The sequence below is a fragment of the Boleophthalmus pectinirostris genome, unplaced genomic scaffold, assembly GCF_026225935.1.
Source record: "Boleophthalmus pectinirostris isolate CB_2022bp ecotype Guang Dong unplaced genomic scaffold, ASM2622593v1 HiC_scaffold_17, whole genome shotgun sequence".
NCBI classification, from domain to species: Eukaryota; Metazoa; Chordata; class Actinopteri; order Gobiiformes; family Gobiidae; genus Boleophthalmus; species Boleophthalmus pectinirostris.
Genome location: NW_026571115.1, coordinates 13,902,513 through 13,923,302, shown reverse-complemented (window position 1 = coordinate 13,923,302; position 20,790 = coordinate 13,902,513). Strand labels below are relative to the sequence as shown.

General features: G+C 35.9%; 1 protein-coding gene across 1 annotated transcript; it reads right to left on the bottom strand.

The window, feature by feature from the left end:
- Positions 1–263: 263 nt before the first annotated feature.
- Positions 264–20,005, bottom strand: limd2 (LIM domain containing 2). The gene is made up of 4 exons (XM_020932407.2): positions 19,843–20,005; positions 5,189–5,233; positions 4,280–4,416; positions 264–3,559 (listed from the first exon to the last, which is right to left on the bottom strand). Exons 1-4 carry the CDS (start codon positions 19,843–19,845, stop codon positions 3,400–3,402), a joined length of 345 nt encoding a protein of 114 aa, XP_020788066.1. The 5' UTR covers positions 19,846–20,005; the 3' UTR covers positions 264–3,399.
- Between the last annotated feature and the right edge of the window lie 785 nt (positions 20,006–20,790).

The following is a 20,790-nucleotide window of genomic DNA, read 5'->3' as shown; positions in this document are numbered from 1 at the left end:
CATGCACACCACATTTAATTAGCCTATTAATCCCGGAATGTAATTTATTATAGAGCTTATTAATTACAGTGAAATCCATTTGATTAGAGAACAAAGATTTCTCATTCATAGACTATAGTCAATGTGCTTTACTTACTGTTTCTTCTGCTGAGTTAGAACTTGGAAGACAAAAGAGGCCAATGTATAATCCTGTATTCCAGGTGACTTATATATTTTTTCAAACTAGTCTTTACACAGAAAAGTTATGAAATAAAGAATACAACTTGACATCTCAACACCAGCATTTTTATTTTAAAGCATGTAAAAAAGAAAAAAAAAAAGATGAGAAAAAGCTCCAAATGATTGTGTGTATTGGTGTAGAAAGGGCTGTTTTTACATAATTAAAAAAGGGATTGAAGGAACAAGACTGTCTGTTACAGTCTTAACGTCCTTTAGCTGTATAAGGCCACCTCGACCCACATGTCTGAAATATAAAATACATTTCCAAAAGATGCATATTCAAAACATTTCAGTGGTATTAACAGTTTTGAAAATTTCACATCACGTTTCCACAAAAATAAAACTACACAGAGTACATGTTTTTAGTCATTCACCTGAGCCTGTTGGCACCAGAGTTTCAATGGACCATACCAGAAATATTACAAATGACCAGGACTGGACTTACTTGTACCTTGGCAAAACTGCGCATTGACAAACACTTAACAAGTTTAAAGCATTAGGATTCAAATTATAATCCTAAAATGAAAACAGAGAATTCAAATGACTGTACATATGTGAATATATGAGAAAAGAATACATGCTGCTGGCTGACTGAAGCAATGTAATTTTTTTTTTTAAAGGCATGAGAATTTCTTAAGAGACGTGGTTAAAATATTGTTCCATTTCTATAAGGCTTTGCTTCAAAAAGTAGCAAATATTATCTTTTCTCTTCTACACAGCATGCTCAAATTCACAGTAAACTCTCAGTCACAAAAGTACATTGTGTCATTCAAGTGTCTGGTGTCAAGTCATATTGGTGCTTATTTTGAAAAAGTAGATTTTTTTAAAGGTGCACTGCGTAACTTTATGAGTGGAGAGCCTGCCACCTGCTTGTCACCATGGTTGCTGCTTTTTCTGGAATCTCCATGGAAACAGGTCAATGTGACAGGTCAAATCTGTGGAGAGACAATCTCACTCACAGTAAGATTACATGTTTTTCAAGATTGTTTTTAAGCAATTAAAATACCTGTGATTGTGTGTAACTGCAGATAGATAAGTTTAATGCCCAACAGTGGAACATTTCAGGGAAAGCAACAATATCTCTATGGATGGCAGATGCAGATGGCAGACCGAGAAGAGTTACACAGTCCAGCTTTAAATGGCTTTTAACATAATCAGTTGTAAAATGGCTGGAAAGTTTGTCACATTTTAACAGAATAATTTGAGTTTGTGATTGAAGCCTTTTATCTTTATTACAAAAGTATTGCAACGCTTTGCCCAGTAGGGGGAGCCCTACCATCGAACAAAAAGACATTACCTTCGCCATTTACAGTACTGAGAAAACATAGGTCCGTGGTGTTTTTAGAAAACATGGCAAGAAATATAAAAGGCATTAAAAATAATAAAGGGAAAATGTGTTGGAGGTGTCAGTCCCCTGTTATAACCATGCTTAGATACACAAAGGGGACATTACATGAAGACAGTTACTGATGATTGAAGTTGTCAACGCTTGACGACTAAGTAATAATCAGTTAACCCAGTTTTTCTTTAAGCGTGAAGAAGGTATGTAACAAAATAGGTTCCTTGTGACAACTGGTATCTTCTCGTGAATCGTGTGCAAGGTACATTATGGGAATGTTTAAGTTACAAACATTTTCTATGTACAGACAGGATACAAAACACAATCTTTTAAAAGTTTTCAATAATAAAAGCAGAGAGAGGATTCATTTATGCCTTTAACATAAATCAAATCCAAAACATTGAACAATTAAAACGATTCACAATATACAGTCATGAGATAAGGCAGTTAAGAGCCAGCCACACCAACATGCACAAAATTTAAGACTAAAAATAAAAAAAAATTAAAGTGGCGTGAACAGCAATGAACTACAACATGAGGTGAGTTGTTGCCAATTATTGTGCATTTTACAGTAGTTTGTGTACCCTGTGTGTTCCTTGTGTGAGACTGAAATCTTCAAACAAGGATAGCAAGTTTGATTTATAGGGATTATATGCAGCTTTAGTTACAGCAGTGACATTAGCAGTTATATTATCTTCCAAATATCATTCAGGATACTTCACTGACAATTTAAACATACTTTTCAAGGTGTAAACCCTTTTACTGTTGACTTATCCTAAATATTATTAATGTATTGCTTTATATACAGTCTACAGTGTTGTCATTTTCGCTGATAAACTTGTAACTAACTAACTAGCTAACTAGTACAAAGCTCTGGATGTTTTTAACCCCAAAATGTAGAAACTGCTATAGAAATTGGTAAAACATTTTTATGGATCATTTTGTAACAGGAGATCTATTATTAAGCAGGGATGGTCAAAAATATGGAAATATCATGATACTAAATTTGGTGATACAGTATTGTTATCATGCACTGCTGTATCAATATATAACACCAAGAGTATTTTTGGGGTCTTTTAGTAATTTTTTTGTGAACATGTTGCCAAAATGTGTCTGATTCTTTAAAAACAGCAACAGCAACATATCACAAAGTATCATGCGAAATATATAGATTATCACATTTTTTCACCATATCATCATAACATTGTATAGGCAGCCATGTATCTCGTGAGGGAGCCAGTGATTCCCAGCCCTATTATTAAGTGTCTCCTATTGCTGTCCTATTAAATGGGCTGCCCCTATAATTTTCAGATCGGCTCCAGTGTAAGCTTCCAGACAGCAGGGATGAGCACTGCCCGAGGGAATGTCACAATGAATGAACCTCAGTTTGGAGATTCATATTCAAGTCCAATACTGTACCATTTACTGTAATGTGATTCAATTGATAACTACATATAATCCCTTTTTATATTGCAGGATAGTTTATCAATTACCAAACTTATTTAATGTATGTTGACTTGCAATACACGTATGCCTGAGCGTACAGTTTGAATAGTAAAACTGAATGGTGCAAAATTATTCTCGCTCAAACAACAAAAAGGTCAAATCAAAAAAACAAAACATTTAAAATTATACTCCCCTAACCAGAGAAGACTTTTGGTCACAAAGTAAAATAAAATAACTAAACACTCATGCATTTTTTTTGCTTGATTGTGTTTGACCTGTTTTTCTGATCAAATGGCATTTAGAAAGCGCGTGTGGGTTATTTCAGAGCACCCCGGCATGAGGCGTGTGTTCGGACCATAGGAGGTAAGGCCTGGATGGGACAGGGGAGGACAACTTTATGGAGACTTTGTTATGGTTTCTGAATCCTTGTTGGCCCAGCGCTCTTTGTACTGTTTACGCCCAAAGCCCTCATCGTAGTTTCCTTTGCTCTTGAACAGCTGCTGGTAATGGGCTTTGCAGTAAAATTTACCCTGGAGAGCAGTGTAGTTCCCGAGGCTTAAAAAAACAAGAAACAGCAATATTATTATTATTTTACCTGAGATGTAGAGTTTGATTCAAAAAGTAACACTTTTTAATGCAAGTATGGATGTAAAATCATGATAAAGAAAATAGTAAATATTGTTTCTGAGGAAAGACCATTGGTCGTGTTAAGCAGCCTGCAGTCACAAATGCCCTGGGGCAAACTGAGGGGACATGGCAGCCAGTATTCATGGGTTTCAGGCATAGACTGTATAAAGAAGTGGCAATGTGGAGAAAGTGCCTTGCTCTAAGACAAGCCAGTGATTAAACCACATCACTTTAATACTGTACTGCATTTTTTGTGCATTTTTACTATTACATTGTCTTATGCATACACGTAACTGTACAGCCCTTCGGTCACCTGTGGTTGTTTTAAATGTGCTTTATAAATAGATTTGACAATGACATCATTTACTTACTTTTTGTCTTTCGGAATATTTAACACCAAAAAGGTAAACATTATACCCAAAACCACCCCATTCTCTTGAGCATCTATTTTTGGGAAATCTTTTTGAAAATATTTAAAATTTCTATGGACCCATGCAGCCGCACTCCTTATCCTTGTTATTTTTAGTGTGGAGGTCTCTATTATTGGCAAAATGGGTGAAGTGTCTTGCTCAAGGACACACGGGCCGTGCTCTGTGCAGCAGTGGTATTCCTGTGCCCTGTAGTTGTGCCCCCTGCTCACTCACTCACCTCAGTTTGGTGTTGCACTGCAGACAGCAGAAACATCTCGAATGGAAGATCTGGTTGTTTGCTGCCAGTCTTTCCATCGGGTACACAGTCTTCTCACACGCCGCACACACTTCATTTGGAGTCTTGAAGCTAAAAGACTGAAAATAAAACCATAATGTCAAAATTTTTTAAAGAAAACTCAAGAAAAAAAAAAAAAAAAATGTTTTAAAGAACACATTTTCATTTCATGTGATCAATATGAGTACTCATGGTCCTGTTTGTTTTATTTGCAACAACAAAGGTTAGAGTGACAAACTGAAAAATTGTTGGCTAATGCTAGCTTGTGACTGTAATTTTATATGTGAGAGGGTAGTTTAAGCGCACATTTCATCTCACCTGTTGTAGTTCCAACTAAACCAGCTCTTTCTCGTCACATTGTATTAAAATAAAGATCAGATTAAAGTCTAATTTGAGTAACAGAGCTTAAGACAGAGTAGAGCCTACAGTTAGCATCACACCCCCAGGAAATATTTATGACATCAAGTATCGTATTGATACTTTTTTTTACATTAATCAGGTTAATTTTAAGGGCTTCACAATTTATGAGAAAAACAAATTGTGCTTCATCACATTTGGATTTATGTTTTCACATCAGGATTCCGATTACAAATCAATTCTGTGGACATTTTAAAACTTATCCAAGAGCACTAACGTCTGATACTTTTAGAAACTTTTAGCCAGACACGTCTAGAGACAGGATATTATGATAACCATATAGGCTAAATGATTGCACCTTTGCAATTAGCTAATTCCAATATTGATTATATTTTCATAAATTATGCAGCCTGATGTTCATTAGATTCATATTAAAAAGAGGAAGGCACCATGTATATTAAGAATCAAGAGTAGCATGACTGACACTGAACCTACCTTGGATCTCTGGACAGGCTTCTCTTCTGTGCTGCTTCTGGAGTCCTGCAAAACAGAAGTCGATATTTTAAAACAAAAACAAACACATAACACATATAAACTCCATGATAAGATCATTATCCATCCTGCCCCATTTTCACCTTTCAGTATTGTTAATATGATCTATGCCTTCCTCCTTGTCTCTGTTCACTCCATCTGTCTGGGGCACCCCAGGGAGCGGATCAGGTGCCTTCTGCCCCGACATGCGAATCCAGCTCTGGGGTTTTAGCAACACAGTGTAGCTATGCCAGACCAGACTGGTGCAGTGTACAGGCAGGGCTTACTACAGTACTAGACATGTCAAAATATAATTGATTTAGCTATAACAGGGTTTCCCTGCTATAACAAGGCTTCCCATAGATTTCTCATTTAATGCAGTGGCAATTGGTGGCACTTATTTAAAAACCTTTTACTCAATACAATTTTTGAGTACGAAAGATGGTCAAATCAGCCTCTTAAACACAAACGCTTTGGATGGGCACTAGGGCAAAATTTTGGTTAACTAAAGTCATGTCCTGCTGATCGATTAGTCGACTAAAAAGGGGCATGGCAAATGCTCTCAAAACAAGTACATAATTCTATGAGCACCTGTACTGTTTTTAAACTTTTGTATGACCCAGTGACACGTTCTACCTTTTCTCTTCATTTGACATATCTCTATGTATCTGAACCAAAGCTCAAAAGACTGCACAGGAGTTCATGTAAAAACAACTATTTATGAAGAAAAAGCTAATAGGAAACAACTTGTAAATCATGAGTTTAATAAATACCAAAACATACAAAAAGCTAATTCACAGCCATTTCTGCTGTTTTGGATGTAATGTTTTAGAAAAAAAGTGCAGACATTTAAACACATTTTCCTGTTAATAGTGCTATTAATATTCATAACATTGCAAATGATATCCACAAAGTAATTTAAACTTTGACATAATGACAGCTGCTTTAAAGAAAGCAAATGTCGTCACACAGCAGTCCTACTCATCTCCAGTATTTCATCCTGTCTGGAGCTCTATCATCAAACTTAAATAACAGGTTCACTCTTCTCTCAACACGGATTTAATACATGTCACTACACTAATAATCTGTAGGGCATCCGGTTTACATCATTGCACTTACCACGGCATTTAGACCTGTCACGAAAACACATTTTAAAGTTCAAAATATTTCTGAAGAAAATGAAGATGATAAAACAATACTGAATGCCATTATGACACTGACACAATAACCCTAAAGCAGACTTTCCCCACAAAAAAATGATATGTCCAGCATTGTTAATGAAAATGAACTGCAATAAATAATTAAAACGCTTGAGTCAGAAGTTATTTATTCACCCCTGTTCAGCTCAAATCTTACCCTAGTACAGAAGAAGTTAAACAAAGAAACAGCAATGATGACAAATATTAACCCTGCAAAATAATTGTTCCATCTATCATGTATTGAAGGAAAAGTAGTCAATATATTCATTATCAGCATTGCACATATTGTATATAACCATGGATGAATAAACAAGGACCAAACCTGCAGCTCTGTCTGGGCTAGAGCAAGACTGAAGCAGGACCAAACCAAGTCTACATCAGATCTTAATCAGGACCAAACCAGGACCAGACCATAACCAAACTGGAACAAAACCAAGAGTAAACAAGGACAAGATCAGGCCTAAGCCAGGACAAGATCAGGCCCAGATCAGGACCAAACCAAGACTAAACCAGGACTAAGCCAAGGCCAAACTAGGACTAAAAGACGACTAAACCAGGACCAAGTATGAACACAGCCTTTGATGAACATAGCAATTCAATTATTTTTATTAGTAACTGATGCTTTATACGCCTTTAGACGCCTTATCATTTCATAAGGTAATTTAAATTTTATTAATGAATGCTATAGACTTAATTTGGATTCAGGTGTTGTAGTACGTTACCATTTAGCAGCTGCAGAAAACGTCCTATTTCCATTTTTAAGGCCATGTTTTTTCTTTCCCTTCAATACTTCCCATTTTAGTATCTTCTGTTCTTCATCATTTGTTCATCTCTGCTCCTATATTTATTTTTATTGTGGTGCAAGTGTAATATAATAATAGGTAACTACATTCTCATTATATAAAGTGCATTTTATTTACATTCTATGTAACAAGCCTGTTAAGATTATAAAGCATCTCTAGTTTAATTCATGAAGCAAAATTGAGCCTTGAGAGCTTTTAGCCATGTTTGAACATTTTTACCACCTCAAAAGCAAACCTTGGGTTGTGTTTTGTTTCATTCACACATGTTTGAATAATCTCTTATCATTATCCTGTCTACATCTTCAAAGCTCAAAATACTTTATTCCACCTTGTGATGTAGTGGTAGTTTCCAAGTTAACACCTGCCTTTTACCTTTTGTTCAGTAAAGACATGCAATTCCAGAGCTGAAATTATCCAAATGATTCTAGTGAAGGTGTATGGAGTTTAAAAAAACTGTGGAGCTCTTCCTGTATTACTACATGACATCACAAGGTAGAACAGAGTTTTTTCTGATTTAGAGTGTTTAGTGTGTTTAACTGTGTTAAACATGTGTGAATGAAACAACACTCCAGGTATCTTTTTGATGAGGAAACAACATTGTTACATAGATCAGAAAACAGTGTAATGTGGGCCTTTTAATTATATAATGTATCATTCCGCTATTATGCTTTTTATGTAACAGGGCAAAGTAACACAGAAATGCTATCTTCTTAGAATTTGCATACACTTGGCACTTTACACTTGGCTTACTCACCACATAACACATTTAGACAGTGTTCCCACTTTGACACATACCAGCACCTTGTTTTGAGACTGGAGGACATATTTAGACAGCAATGTAACTTTTACAGCCGACTGCATGTCTGGTCTGAACTAACAGGTTGTTCAAGCATAGAGAATCCTTCTAGGGCTGAAGAGAGGTCCAAACTAAAGTAGGCCTGTATTGACTTATCATTCAATATGATAAATGCAACAATAGATTTTGGGGGGTTGGTATTTCTCATTGGGACTTTTTACTGGTGTGGAACTTTTTGAATTTGTTTAAACTATTAATTCTAAGCAACATTTTTGGTGGAACTTAATAAATGGTTGAGATCAGGAGCCGCAGATATCTGTTTTATGAGCTTAAAGGTGCACTAACTTCTAGGTTGGAGGTGTGTCACCTGCTTGTTTTCCCTGGATATGCCATTTCTCTGCTTGGAATGTTCCACAGTATGACAATAAACAGCTCTAACTTACATTTACTCAATTGCAGGTCATTTTATAGCTCAAAAATGCCTAAAAACAGGCATTCTGACTGTGAGTGCCATTGCCTCACCGCAGATCTGATCAGGTTTGGCCTCCATGAAGGTTTAATACCATCCTGTGAAACATTTCAGACAAGGCAAAAACATATCCACAGAGAAAATCATTTGATGGACCAGCGACCACAAAAGCTACACAATGCACCTTTGTGTCACTTGAAAGTCTCTGAATATTATCCCTTCAAATAATGACTACATTTTTAAGCAAAGTTGAAGCAGTTCTTTCACCTCAAACTGAGCTTAATGTGGTGTCCTGGCTGTGTCTGAGTCCAGGGGAATGTCCAGCAGACTAAAGCCTGTTACGTAAGAGGCGTTTGGCTCAAGGGCCAGAGGTCGTGGGGTTAAGACGCTGGTTTCAAAGAGAAGCACTTCTTCGACTCAGGTCTGTTGCACTTTACTTTTCTAAATTCCACACTTTGAAGCCTGCTAAACAAATCCTGCGTCAACCACAAACCCGTGAGAAGTGGGTTAGAATGTAGACAGTGTGGAAGAAACTCACACAAACACTGTGGTTTCTGTATGTTAGTTAAATTATAGTTACTCAAAAACTAAACAAAAATTTTACTCAAACAGACTAAATTACAGGCTGGGCGGAATGTTATTGTCCCTATAAAAAAGATTTCCACTACGTTTGACTCATTTTTCAATACCTCTAGACCAGTTCGATCATCATTGGGTTAATTTTTAAAATGTTTTCATATTTATTAATTGCACTAATTTTAGAAACTGCTGCTGTTTTGCTCCATCAAAATTTTGTTATATTTTGTACAATGCCAATGAAATCCAATAACCTAATAATGTAATTTAAACTGTTTGCTTCTCATGCACACTGAATACATTAAACTACAAAGCTATGTACCAGGGGTGCCCCAATTTATTTATTTATTTTTTCACCAAGAGCCACGGCAGAGATCCAGATGGTCACTATGATGAATCAGACAAACTGGCACATTTAGAAAAAGGGTAGCCAGGGACACTACACATTTATTCAGGCAATAAACATGTTGATAAAAAACATATACAGTATATAAAGCATATTATTTGGTAATGTTGAGACCAGGGTTGGCAGTTTTATGCAGAATAAGACAGGATATTTTGTTATTTGTAGAAGAAATTATGGTACTTCAAAAAAAAAAAAAAAAAAAAAAAAAAAACCACACAAAAAAAAAACACAGGGTTTTCCATTTTGCTAATTGTAATTAATCTTTCAGCCCGAATGTTCAGTGCATTCAGTCAGAAGGAGAAGTCAAACCTTGGAACATCCAAACTTATATAACAAGGCCTCTATAAGCACATCTGGGGTGTTGTCCATTTTAAAATGCTCTGAGGCGATTATCACATTACCAGTTTCCTGTAGATGCAATCTGTAGGCTACACACTGGTACCAGTGTGTAGCCTGTCCTGTTGTCTCCCTATCTCAGTCTTTTCTATGTGCTGCCTGCAATATAGTGCTCTTGTCTAGACTGCTGATACATGTACAAGACATGACCACTTCCTGCACAGCACAGCAGCTGTCAGCTTCCCACTACCATCACAGGCAAATTACCCCAAAACTCGACTACTTTTTTTCAACAACTTCTCAGTTTGTAGAGCTTTGCCACTCAAGAAAATTATTATTATGAACAAACAATACCACTTTCCCACTTTCTTAAATGACAATTTACACAGTTGCATTTTTTGTTTGTCTTTTTGTTACCAGTGGACACTCATTTAAAAAAATTTCTTTCTAGAAATTAAGAGTTAACAAATTTGGATTTAAACTTTGCAAAATTGACAATTAAATTAAATTATCAACACCCCTTTCTTATAAGACAATTTATGATGTCGCATTTTTTGTGTGTTTCTAGAAATTATTTAGAAAGGGTTAACAAATTTGTACTGAAGCTTGCAGTATTCTACATTTCAACAACAGCTTACCACATTTCACGTGGCCTGCCCTGATAAGCTCGTGCCACCTTGTCTTTTTGCCTTATATGTACATGAGTCTGTAACATCAAACAGCATGAATGTGACAGGAAGTCGTTTTGACACGCTTGGCTTCCTCTGTCTTGAGCTCCCACAGCGGAGCCCTGACATGTGTCTTAATTAGAGAGGCTAATGAGTATTATTTAGGCATGTAGTTTTGGTTGGGAAGACAAACCATGATATGAGACAGCATTCTTCAAGTTCCAGGCAAATCAGACACTTCTCTCAGATTTCACGTTTAATTTAGGCAAATATATACGCCAGAGGTTTTCATCATAAAGGGCTAAAAGACTCAGGACTAAATACATTTGCATTGTATTGTTTTTACACAATGGAAAAGGTACATTAGAACTCAGCAGTAAAGTGTTTAGGTAGCATCTATCTACACCTGCAAATAGGGCAGAACAATTAATTGTCATGTCAACTATATCATATATGACTTTATATGGTCTCCATGTAGATGTTATTTCTTTCACTGGAATTGTATTTAAATGCAAGATACGTTTAATGCCATACTGTGGAACATTCCAGGCACTGCTATTCAGGTGGACCAAAGTTACATAGTTCATCTTGACAAGTGACTTCTACATAATTGTTACAGCCAATTGTACAAAAGGGCTATGCAAAATGTATAGAATTGATTAATCACACACCAAAACTCAAGCGCCCATCACCAAGTAACTATTTAAAGTGGGTTTTATTGCGTAACATTCCTGCTTCATCAACGCAGAAGCCTCATGGTGACAGATGGATAGTTGTCCTTAAATCACTCGACTTGTAACTACATAGTTTCATCTTAACACTTTGGGGCTGCTGGGTTTTGTGGCATTGTGAATGACGCAAAAACACTTCATAAACTGTTACTTGAAAAAGAAGCTTTATACCAACCCATTGTCATAGGCCTGCACAAGTTTAGAACTATTATGTAATTACTGCCTGACAGTGCCATTCCTCCAGTTCCTTGTATACTACATACTGTATACAGGAAGCGATTAGGATGGCATTGTCACGCAAATGTACTTATGATCACTGTAATTACGAAAGTTCTGCCTTTCTCATTAATATTCAGTTCACAACACAAAGCCAGACCACAATTCTAGGAGCATTTATAAGGATTTGACTGAAGACTGAAGAATGAACGGTGGAACTGCTACTTTTTATTCAGAAATGAAGTTATGAACATCAAATGCTCTGTTATAATATACTTTAAATATGAATACAATTTTCTGATCTATGTTATAATGTTGTTTCCTCATCAAAAACTTTCCTGGAGTTGTGTTTTATTTCATTCACATATGTTTAACACACAAATCCTGCATAATTAGGCACAGGAAGTGCTCTACTGTTTCTCTGAACTCCAATCACCCTCCCTAAAATAATTTGGATATTTCATCCCAGGAATGGCCACTCTCAAATGAAAAAAAGCTAAAAGCCACTGCTTGACATTACAAGGTGGAACAGAGCATTTTCAGCTTTGGAGATATAGACTGACTAATAATGAAGGATTACTCAAACATGTGAATAAAACAAAACAGTCATAGGCATGTTTTATGAGGTGACAACATTATAACAAGGCTAAAAGCTCACAGAAGTCAATTTTGAGTAATATAGGATCTTTAATAAAAATCTTTATTGAAAAAATATATTAAATATAGATAGGATATGAATCAAAATACAAGAAAACTAAATTATTGTAAAGTAATATGACTCATTTAAGACAAGATATTTGTTGATAGTTTGCGCGAGTATAATATCATCTTATAATATTGCTATTTGTACCCACTGCCAATTGACATTGAGTTTGATTTGATTAACTTCCCAGCACCCATTGCATTAATCTGGGCAGACAGAAAGGATTTAATTGTGATGTGAATGCTCTGTTTAATACCCAACACACTAAACGGGCTTCTGAGTAATTACTGAGCCATTTGATACCAGAGGAACACGGTGTCTTTCCCAACAAAGCCCCACTTTCACAGGGCCGTGGTGAAACGCTCTCACACAGGGCCTGATTCATGGCAGGGTTACCACAGTAGAAAGCTCTGGTCACAGGTTTCATTTCACTCACTGCACACGACTGAGAAAGTGCATGGCTCAGATTTCCTGTGCAGACACTGAGAGTAGATCTGACAATGCTCCTCTCCTGTTACCCTCTGTGAGCAATTAGCATTCTGACATTACTTTAAACAGGAACCAGCAACCCTCATATTGTCAACAGGGTTGCAACTTATGATATTTGTTAATCAGTGACTCTGACAGTTTAATTTTATCAAGTACAAATTAGTTAATGAAAATTAACATAAAATTATTTGTAACTGATAAAAATGGTCAGATTAAATGATTAACAAATATCATAAATTGCAGCGCTAGCTAAAACATCTTGACCTGAGTGCCTGAGTGAGCGCAGCAGGTCACAGTAGCTCCTGAAAGGGTACTGTGACCAAATACTTTCCCTTGGAGATCAATGAAGTCTAAATATAGAAGTTTCTGACAATTTTCAAATCAAATTGGATTAACCCTTGTTTAATTAAAGTTTAAGTTATCATGTGCAAAAAAGTGAGTAAAACAGCAAACCTTCTCCCATTAATGGTCCCAATTACTTTTCGTAATAAATAAGATAAACTGTATTAGCATTTCGTCAACATCTTCTATGTTATGTAAAGTGTAAAGTATAGTATGCACAAAAACCTTCCTACATCTTTGCCATAGACTTGCCAGATGCCCTTCCTAATACAGACCCTTCTGAATTCAACTTATCTCGCCTAATCACTCAATTCAACAGATGATCATTTACATTTAATAAACTTTCTCTTAAAATGTTGTATCATGTGTTTCAGCTGGAAATTCTACCAAGAAAAAAAAAAAAAAAAAATATATATATATATATATATATATATATATATATATATATATATATATATATGTATATTTTTTAATCAGATCGTCACACTCAGTTGAGCCCTTACTGTCACATTGTATGCCCTAAAGGGATACGTATTAAATATCACATAATTATGATATATAAGAACGCCACTTCTCAAACACGCCTATAAAGCGTGCAGACAGGATCCACACTGAAACAAGCCCTAGAAGGCAAAGCAGGTACTGTGCAATGTCAACAAATGTCTTGTGTGATTAAAACAGAAATCTCCCACTCTGGCTAATCTTTATTTTTAGAATCGTGATCATTGTTAAGTCATTCAGGATGGCCAAGTGCAAAAACTGTAAAATCCAAGGCACCTGTCAGCCAGTCTGCTTCAAAACATCTTCAAATATCCATACCTCTCTCCTGTTTGGTCCTGCCACATTGTTTGGGAAATAGATAATGATAGTTTTATGGACTAATGCTGCAGGTAATAGCACTATTTCTACAGTAAAAACAGGTGCTCCAGGGAAAGATACATAGATAATCTCCCTATGACAGAATACACACATCATAAACTTTCCACATGAAGCAGGATTATGCAAGAAGATGCCCTGACAGATCTCAACATGGAAGGAACATGGGATTTTGAGTCAACTTGTTCAGTGGAAATTATTAAATAGTTTAATTAAATTATGCTCTCCTCATCATATATAGTCTATCCTTTTGGAACTTTTGGCCATAACAGTGAGTGACAATGTAGTTTTTCAACCTTTTCTGTGAAACTTCTTCCTTTCGCTGCTTTGCTTAAAGGTGCGCTATGTAACTTCTCTGTTTACCTGCTAGTCTCCATGGAGATTTACCACTTGGTCCTGAAGGTTCCATGGAGACAAGCAAGTGAGACCTCTAGTCAAAGTTACAGGTCAGATCTGTGGAGAGACAACCTCGCTCACAATAAGAATGCATGTTTTAAAAGGTATTTTTGAACAACTTTTGAACAACAAATTAAATAAATGCATGTTAAATAAGCTTAATACCATACTGTGGAAATTATCAGGCAAAGCAATATCACATCCATAGTGAAGACCCCCACTAGAAAAGTTCCACTGTGCACCTTAATCCACAAAAAAGTAATATCTGAGGATATGTTACCTGTAAATAAACATTTTCTATTGTAGTACGATAATTGATAACTGTATAAATTTAAAAATCCATGTAGTTATTTGAGGAACTATGAAGGGATATTTTAATGATTATCAATAAGTAGAAAACCCCCCAAAAGGCCTAAAATTTCACATTTGTTTATCCAACTTTCAAATACAGTGAGGAATGCTGCAACAGCTGGTTTGTTTATGTGTATTCTCAACAATTGACAGAACCAGAGCAAGTGAAGGCCTGAGCAGGAATGTACTCTAAACCTTTGAAAAACTGAAGCCGACAGCAGCAGATTTGGGCACTGGTTGGAAACAGCCTCTAGTGATATGAAAGTAGATAGCTATCAGAACATTTCACAACCAAACTGTATGTGGGAGAAGGAATTCCACTAAAACAGGCCCCATCGCGCAGCCAAAAGATACTGCACATATATGGGAATCATAACTAGTGATTTAAACAGCAAAGTTACATGTGCTTGGTTTTGTCCATACAAGCTGAATATTTTGTCCAATTTACCACCAAACAACTAAGATTTAACATTTTTAATTACAGTATATTATATTTTTTCATTTCATTATCAAATTTACTCAAATAAAAGGGTCTTTTTTACAAAATACTTAAACAGCCCATATAATGCCGTTTTCTGATCGATGTTATTATGTAGTTTCCGCATTCACACATGTTTAAGACACAAACCCCACATACTGTATTTAGGCTGAGTTCTTCTCTGAACTGGAACACCTTGTAATATCATGTTGTAATACAGGCAGTGCTCCATTGCATTTTTATACTCCATACACCTTCACTAGAAATATTTGGATAATTTCAGCCCTGGAATTGCCAGTCTCCACTAAACCAAAAAAGATAAAAAGTACCTGTTATTCTGAAGTGAAGAGAAAAATAAAGACTCACTTAATAAAACACAATTAAGGGCAGATTTAATTGTGCGAATGCATTAATTAACAATGTTTCTCTCGTGTTTTCAATGTGGTAAAGGCTGCTCTGTCAGTTACACATAGTAAATCATTGCCCGTTGAACTATATTGGGTTTAAAATCAGCAAGTTGTTTTCTTTTTTTTTTGCTTTCTAAACATTTTAACTTCTTTACCCAAATACGGTCATAAAGACGTGTGCTTTTCTTGACTCAGCTGAATGCTTTCCGAGACAACATGAGGTCAGGAGCTGTTCAGTCAAATGAAGGATCTCTGTCTACACTATGTTAAAGTCTTATCTTTAGACTGTTTTGTGGTACACTGTGAGGCTATTTTGTAGGCTTTTCATCATTTATACAAAACACGTGATTCTTGCTTCTCTGGTACAGAAGAACCTAAATTAGATTCAATAAAGCAATCAGGCTTAAAAGCAAAAAGTATGTGCCAAGAGTCCACATAATCTAATACAGGTACTGAGGGATGTCTGTACTCCCAGAAGAACGTATAACACAAACTTGTTGTTTTTCCATTCAGATGTCAAATTACTGCAAATATTATTTTTTTATGAAAGAATTAAACAATCTTGGTGAACAGAAAAATGTCAAAAAGAAAAATATGCCTATCATCTCATACTGCATGGTCCTATCTTAAGTAATGAAGAAAACAAATCAACATGTTTACATTTTTTGCCACAACATGGTGACTGACCGAAGAGATAACACCAAGTATTTCCCAGCAAAGAGCTGCTGTCTTTCATTTCTTAGCTTCCTTAAATAGGCACTAAGCTGCAGCTATCTTTATTTCAATGCATTTAGCCTAATCAAATTTGGAGGTTATGTCACTTATTTAATCTTAGCACCCCCTTTTCAACGATATGCTTTTATACATGTGGAATTACAATTAAAAAAAAAATGTAAATGCTTAAAATAATAGTAAAAAAAAAAAAAAAAAAACACTGAATATTACAGTTTTTTAAAAGGTGCAGTGGCCTGACCTGACTGGTTTAGTCCTGGTTCTGTCTTGGTTCAGTCCTCGTTCAGACCTGATTCAGTCCTGGTAGGGTCCACCACTGGTTTGTATCTGTGGAGATGTTATTGTTTGTTCTACTGCAGTATGGCAATAAATTTATATAACTCCAAGGACAAGTTACAGGTCATATCTGTGAAGAGGCAAAGCTACGATACGATACATACCTCGATACAGTGCACTTTCGATTCGATATGATATATTTCAAATCGATTTGATATGGTTCAAAAAAAAAAAAAGGCTAAATCGTGGCTGTGATACTAAAAGTCTTTGCTAAACCACTTCTTATGCAAAGTTCATATGAAACACAAACATGTTAATCATCAAAACAGTAAAAATGTCAAATGTGTCGCATAAATGATCTTCCTTTCACTCCACAAGCAACAAAACTGTATCACTGTAACTAAATAATTTAGTAAAACACATCTAAAAATACTCTTGGTGAAATATCGATACAGTAGCCCACGATATCGATACTGTATCATCCCATTAAACGATATGATATATCGATATTCCGATATTTTTGCGCACCCCTAATGTGTATGTGTAACTTTTTAGGCAAAGCAATAACATCTCCATAGAGACAAGCAGATGACAGACAACATAAATTACGCAGTGCACCTTTAATGTTTAAACAGATAAAATGCATGTTTTAATTTTGCCACCAAAGGTCACAAGCCAGTGTCCTGCTTCCTAGCCTAAAATGAGTGCAGCTGTAAAACAAAAAAGTAACTAAAATAATGTAAATCAATACACACTGAATGACAGATGATCCTGTAAGTATAATACTGAAAGGAGAGAACATGTGAGCTAAGGGCCTGTTAATGACAAAACCCAATAAACAGACTATTATGTTGTGGCTTAGTGGTTTGTATAGTACTATTAACGACCCATTTTCACTATTATGCACATCTGACAGCAGGTCAACATCTCCCCTCCCCAAACATATGGTCCCGTCCAGACTCCACTATTCAGATTCTATGTGGTTAATGGTAATTGTCTAACACATGAACATATGGTGAAACTAAATAAACGTTAGGCTAGTCTTAGGATCAATCCAGGCTGCAGATCATACATTGGTTCTTTTGTACAAGGAAATCCTCTTATAATAAATAATTTGCATTTAGAAAAAGAGATAAACATGCACTTTATCTAGTCAGAACTACAGGGGCTGAGCAATTTTGGTAATCTGTTTCTGACCCAATGCGTGATGGGATGACTGTTTGTAGAGAAAATAAAAAACTGTTGCCTTTTTAAAATGTGAAATTGTGCTTTCTATTCAATTGCAATTAATCTGAAATATATAGTAAATATAGAAGATAAAGGACAATACTGAAACCAAACCATAGAGCAGAATTATCCCCCAAAACAAAAGTATTCTTAATGTACAATATTGTCCAAAAAACATGTACCGGTACTGCAATAAATAAACAAATAACAGGATGGAACACTTAAGTAGTTAGTTTGAACCTTCAACAGCACAAATCTCATCAAGGTACAGAAAAATAACCAAACTTTTCCCACCAGTGCAAAGTCCCCAGGAAAAAATATTGACCCTGAAAAAGTATTGTTGCATCTGTTATGTACTGAACGAAGTCAATATAGTATTTATTGTGCTAGGCCCAAGTCTGACCACAACGCTCAACCAGCTCTAATCTGGTGATAAAAATTAAACTGTAATCTTGTTCCTGTGAGAATATGCCATTTTGGTAAAATTACCATATTGTGATTCACCACTTTTCTCCTGAATGCAGCTCTGTGCTCAAACAAAGACATTTTTTCCCACCCACAACTCCTATTGGTCAACCACAGCAATGCTTTGAGTGAATGACAGTTGAATTTAACCAACAGCAATGAAGTGTCAATGTCAAAAGAAGCAGCTGACTTTAGTTACCCCTTCCAAGCAATACACAACTTTACATAAATCGTAATAAAATTAAAATCATGATCAGACTAATTCTCAGGACTAAACCAAGATTCACAAACATAACAAAAACAGATGAGAATAAACTGAAAAAAAAAAAAAATCAGCTGGAAGAAGCCAGCGTACCCCCATCCTCCAGTCCAATTCTAGGTCAATAAGTTCACACGCAAAGAATTTTGTAAACGGCTCTGACGCAAATGTGGCAGTGGTGTCAATCTGTAGTGTCAACTTTGGAGGATATTACAGTAACAAGGCAGCAGGAAATGAAAACTAGTACATCTTCTACTTAAGCCGCCCTTGTAGACATGTGCTATGGACTTAAATGACAGACTGTGGTGAACAATGTGGTTTTTCCCAAGCCACAAGAGCATAAACACTGGTCAGAAAAATTTGAGAAAATGAAAGAGCTGAGTGCATGTTTTTGTGTTTAGTAAAAAAATATAAAAGAGGTTTCTCATTTAAAAAAAGATGATCATTTTCAAAACAAAGGGGCTTTTAAAATAAGGGTATTAATGGCTGGCTTTAAGGTGCAACATTTACAAAAATCCACATTAAAACGTATGTGTAGTAATCAATAACATGCTTATTTAACACTATTTTTGTTCCTTTATCAAAATGCTCATTGTCCAGCTTTGTTTACAGGTTGTGGTTTGTGGCTTTTTTGAAAAAGAGTTTAAGCAGATTTATTGTAATATATAAGAGCAAAGAGTGTTATCTAATCTGTTCACAATAACAACAGACGTCAAATTAATGCCAGTAAATACAAAATAAACTACACTTCGCGTTTTGTCAGTTCGATTATGTCACAACAAACAATCACCTTTGGAATTATAAAGAAAGAAAGAAAAAACAAAACAAAACACAGCTTTAATCAGATGTTGATTTAACAAAGATAATCCTTGAGGACTACAGGAACCTGCTTCACAACAGGCTCTTTCATGTAAACAGCCAGAAGGATGAAGCCCCGGGCACCTCAGCCAATTAGCCAGAAAATAATATCATAAAAACACATCTACCCAAACAATAGATCATACTTAGACTATATATAGACGGTGTTATAATTAAAGAAGAACAAAACTGTGATAAGAAATAAAATAAAGGAGATAATAGCTAAATAAATGTGTAATTACGATGATCATCTGTCCTTGTTACATATGGTTGGTGCTCTCGAGGTAAGAAGCGAGAAACGCGATGCTAGCGTTCATTTAAAAGACACATGCGCCTTGTGTTAATCGCATTTTAAAACCTTATTTTTGTCACAGCACAAAGACTGTAACAAAGAACGGAGCACAGCTAAATTGCATTGTAGCTCGTAACAAACCGGTTTCCCGTACATCATCACTAGCGAGCTCTTCATTTTTACAAAAGCCGACGAGAGGAGGGGATGGTCGGGCTGCAAGGGGGGGAGGAAGAGGCGAGAGGAGCCAAGCCGAAAAACACCACTCACCATCGGGGCTTTCTGGTCGTGACACGCCGGTGATAAACGCAGTGTCGGATCGGTGTGTGTGTGGTTGTAGCGGGATTTTCACTCTCTCATTCAGTTTTGCAGAAGGCTTTGTGCCGGTGCCTGGTCTAGTCTTCCCTCCTCCTTTGCTCGTTTGCTTCTCGTTTTTCTTTTTTTTTTTTTTAGTCCGTGAAGGTCTGGCTCGTCATTGGCTCAGCGCTAGTGCTGATACGTTCAAAGGGGGTCGGACAAATCCCAAACGCACCCGCAGGACATCTTAGTATTATTTCTTGCCGTCTCAACAACACACCCAAAGACTTCAGTTGTTTTAGTGCTCAATCAGTCAATCGAGTAGTACAAACGGACGTTGTTTCTTAAGAGCTATTACACTAAATTCAAATAAACTCGCTATCTGAGAATCTAATTAGCTATCATCAATTAACTACTGGTTTAAAAGCGTTACAGGCTGCTAGTAGAGGAAAATTATCAACTGGGAATTCAATTCAAAACCTGACATTGTTTTAGTTACATATAAAACCCCTAGATTGTCATTTTTTTCCTGTTTATAAAAGACTCAATGCAATTTAATAACAGTGTATATTCTTAACTCCTCCTCCAGTTAGTCTTAGTCCAGTTAGACTGAACTCCATTAGCTTTTGAAATGTTAAACAGCCCAAATGGGTCAGTCTGGTGATAAGTCTCAATATATAGGGGGGGATCTATTAAATCTATTAAGTAAAACTATTAAGAGCACAGCCAATGAAAGAACAATGTATAACGGAATCTAAATCCATGCCACAAAGTTTATGTGTTCTGCAATATAATGCCATGATTGTACAAACAGGGTGAATAGCTGAATAGACTTAAAATGCACATCTTGTACTTAGCTTTGAGTTACAAATCATATTAACCAGAAAAAAGAAAGAAAGAAAAAAAACATGTATCCACAAT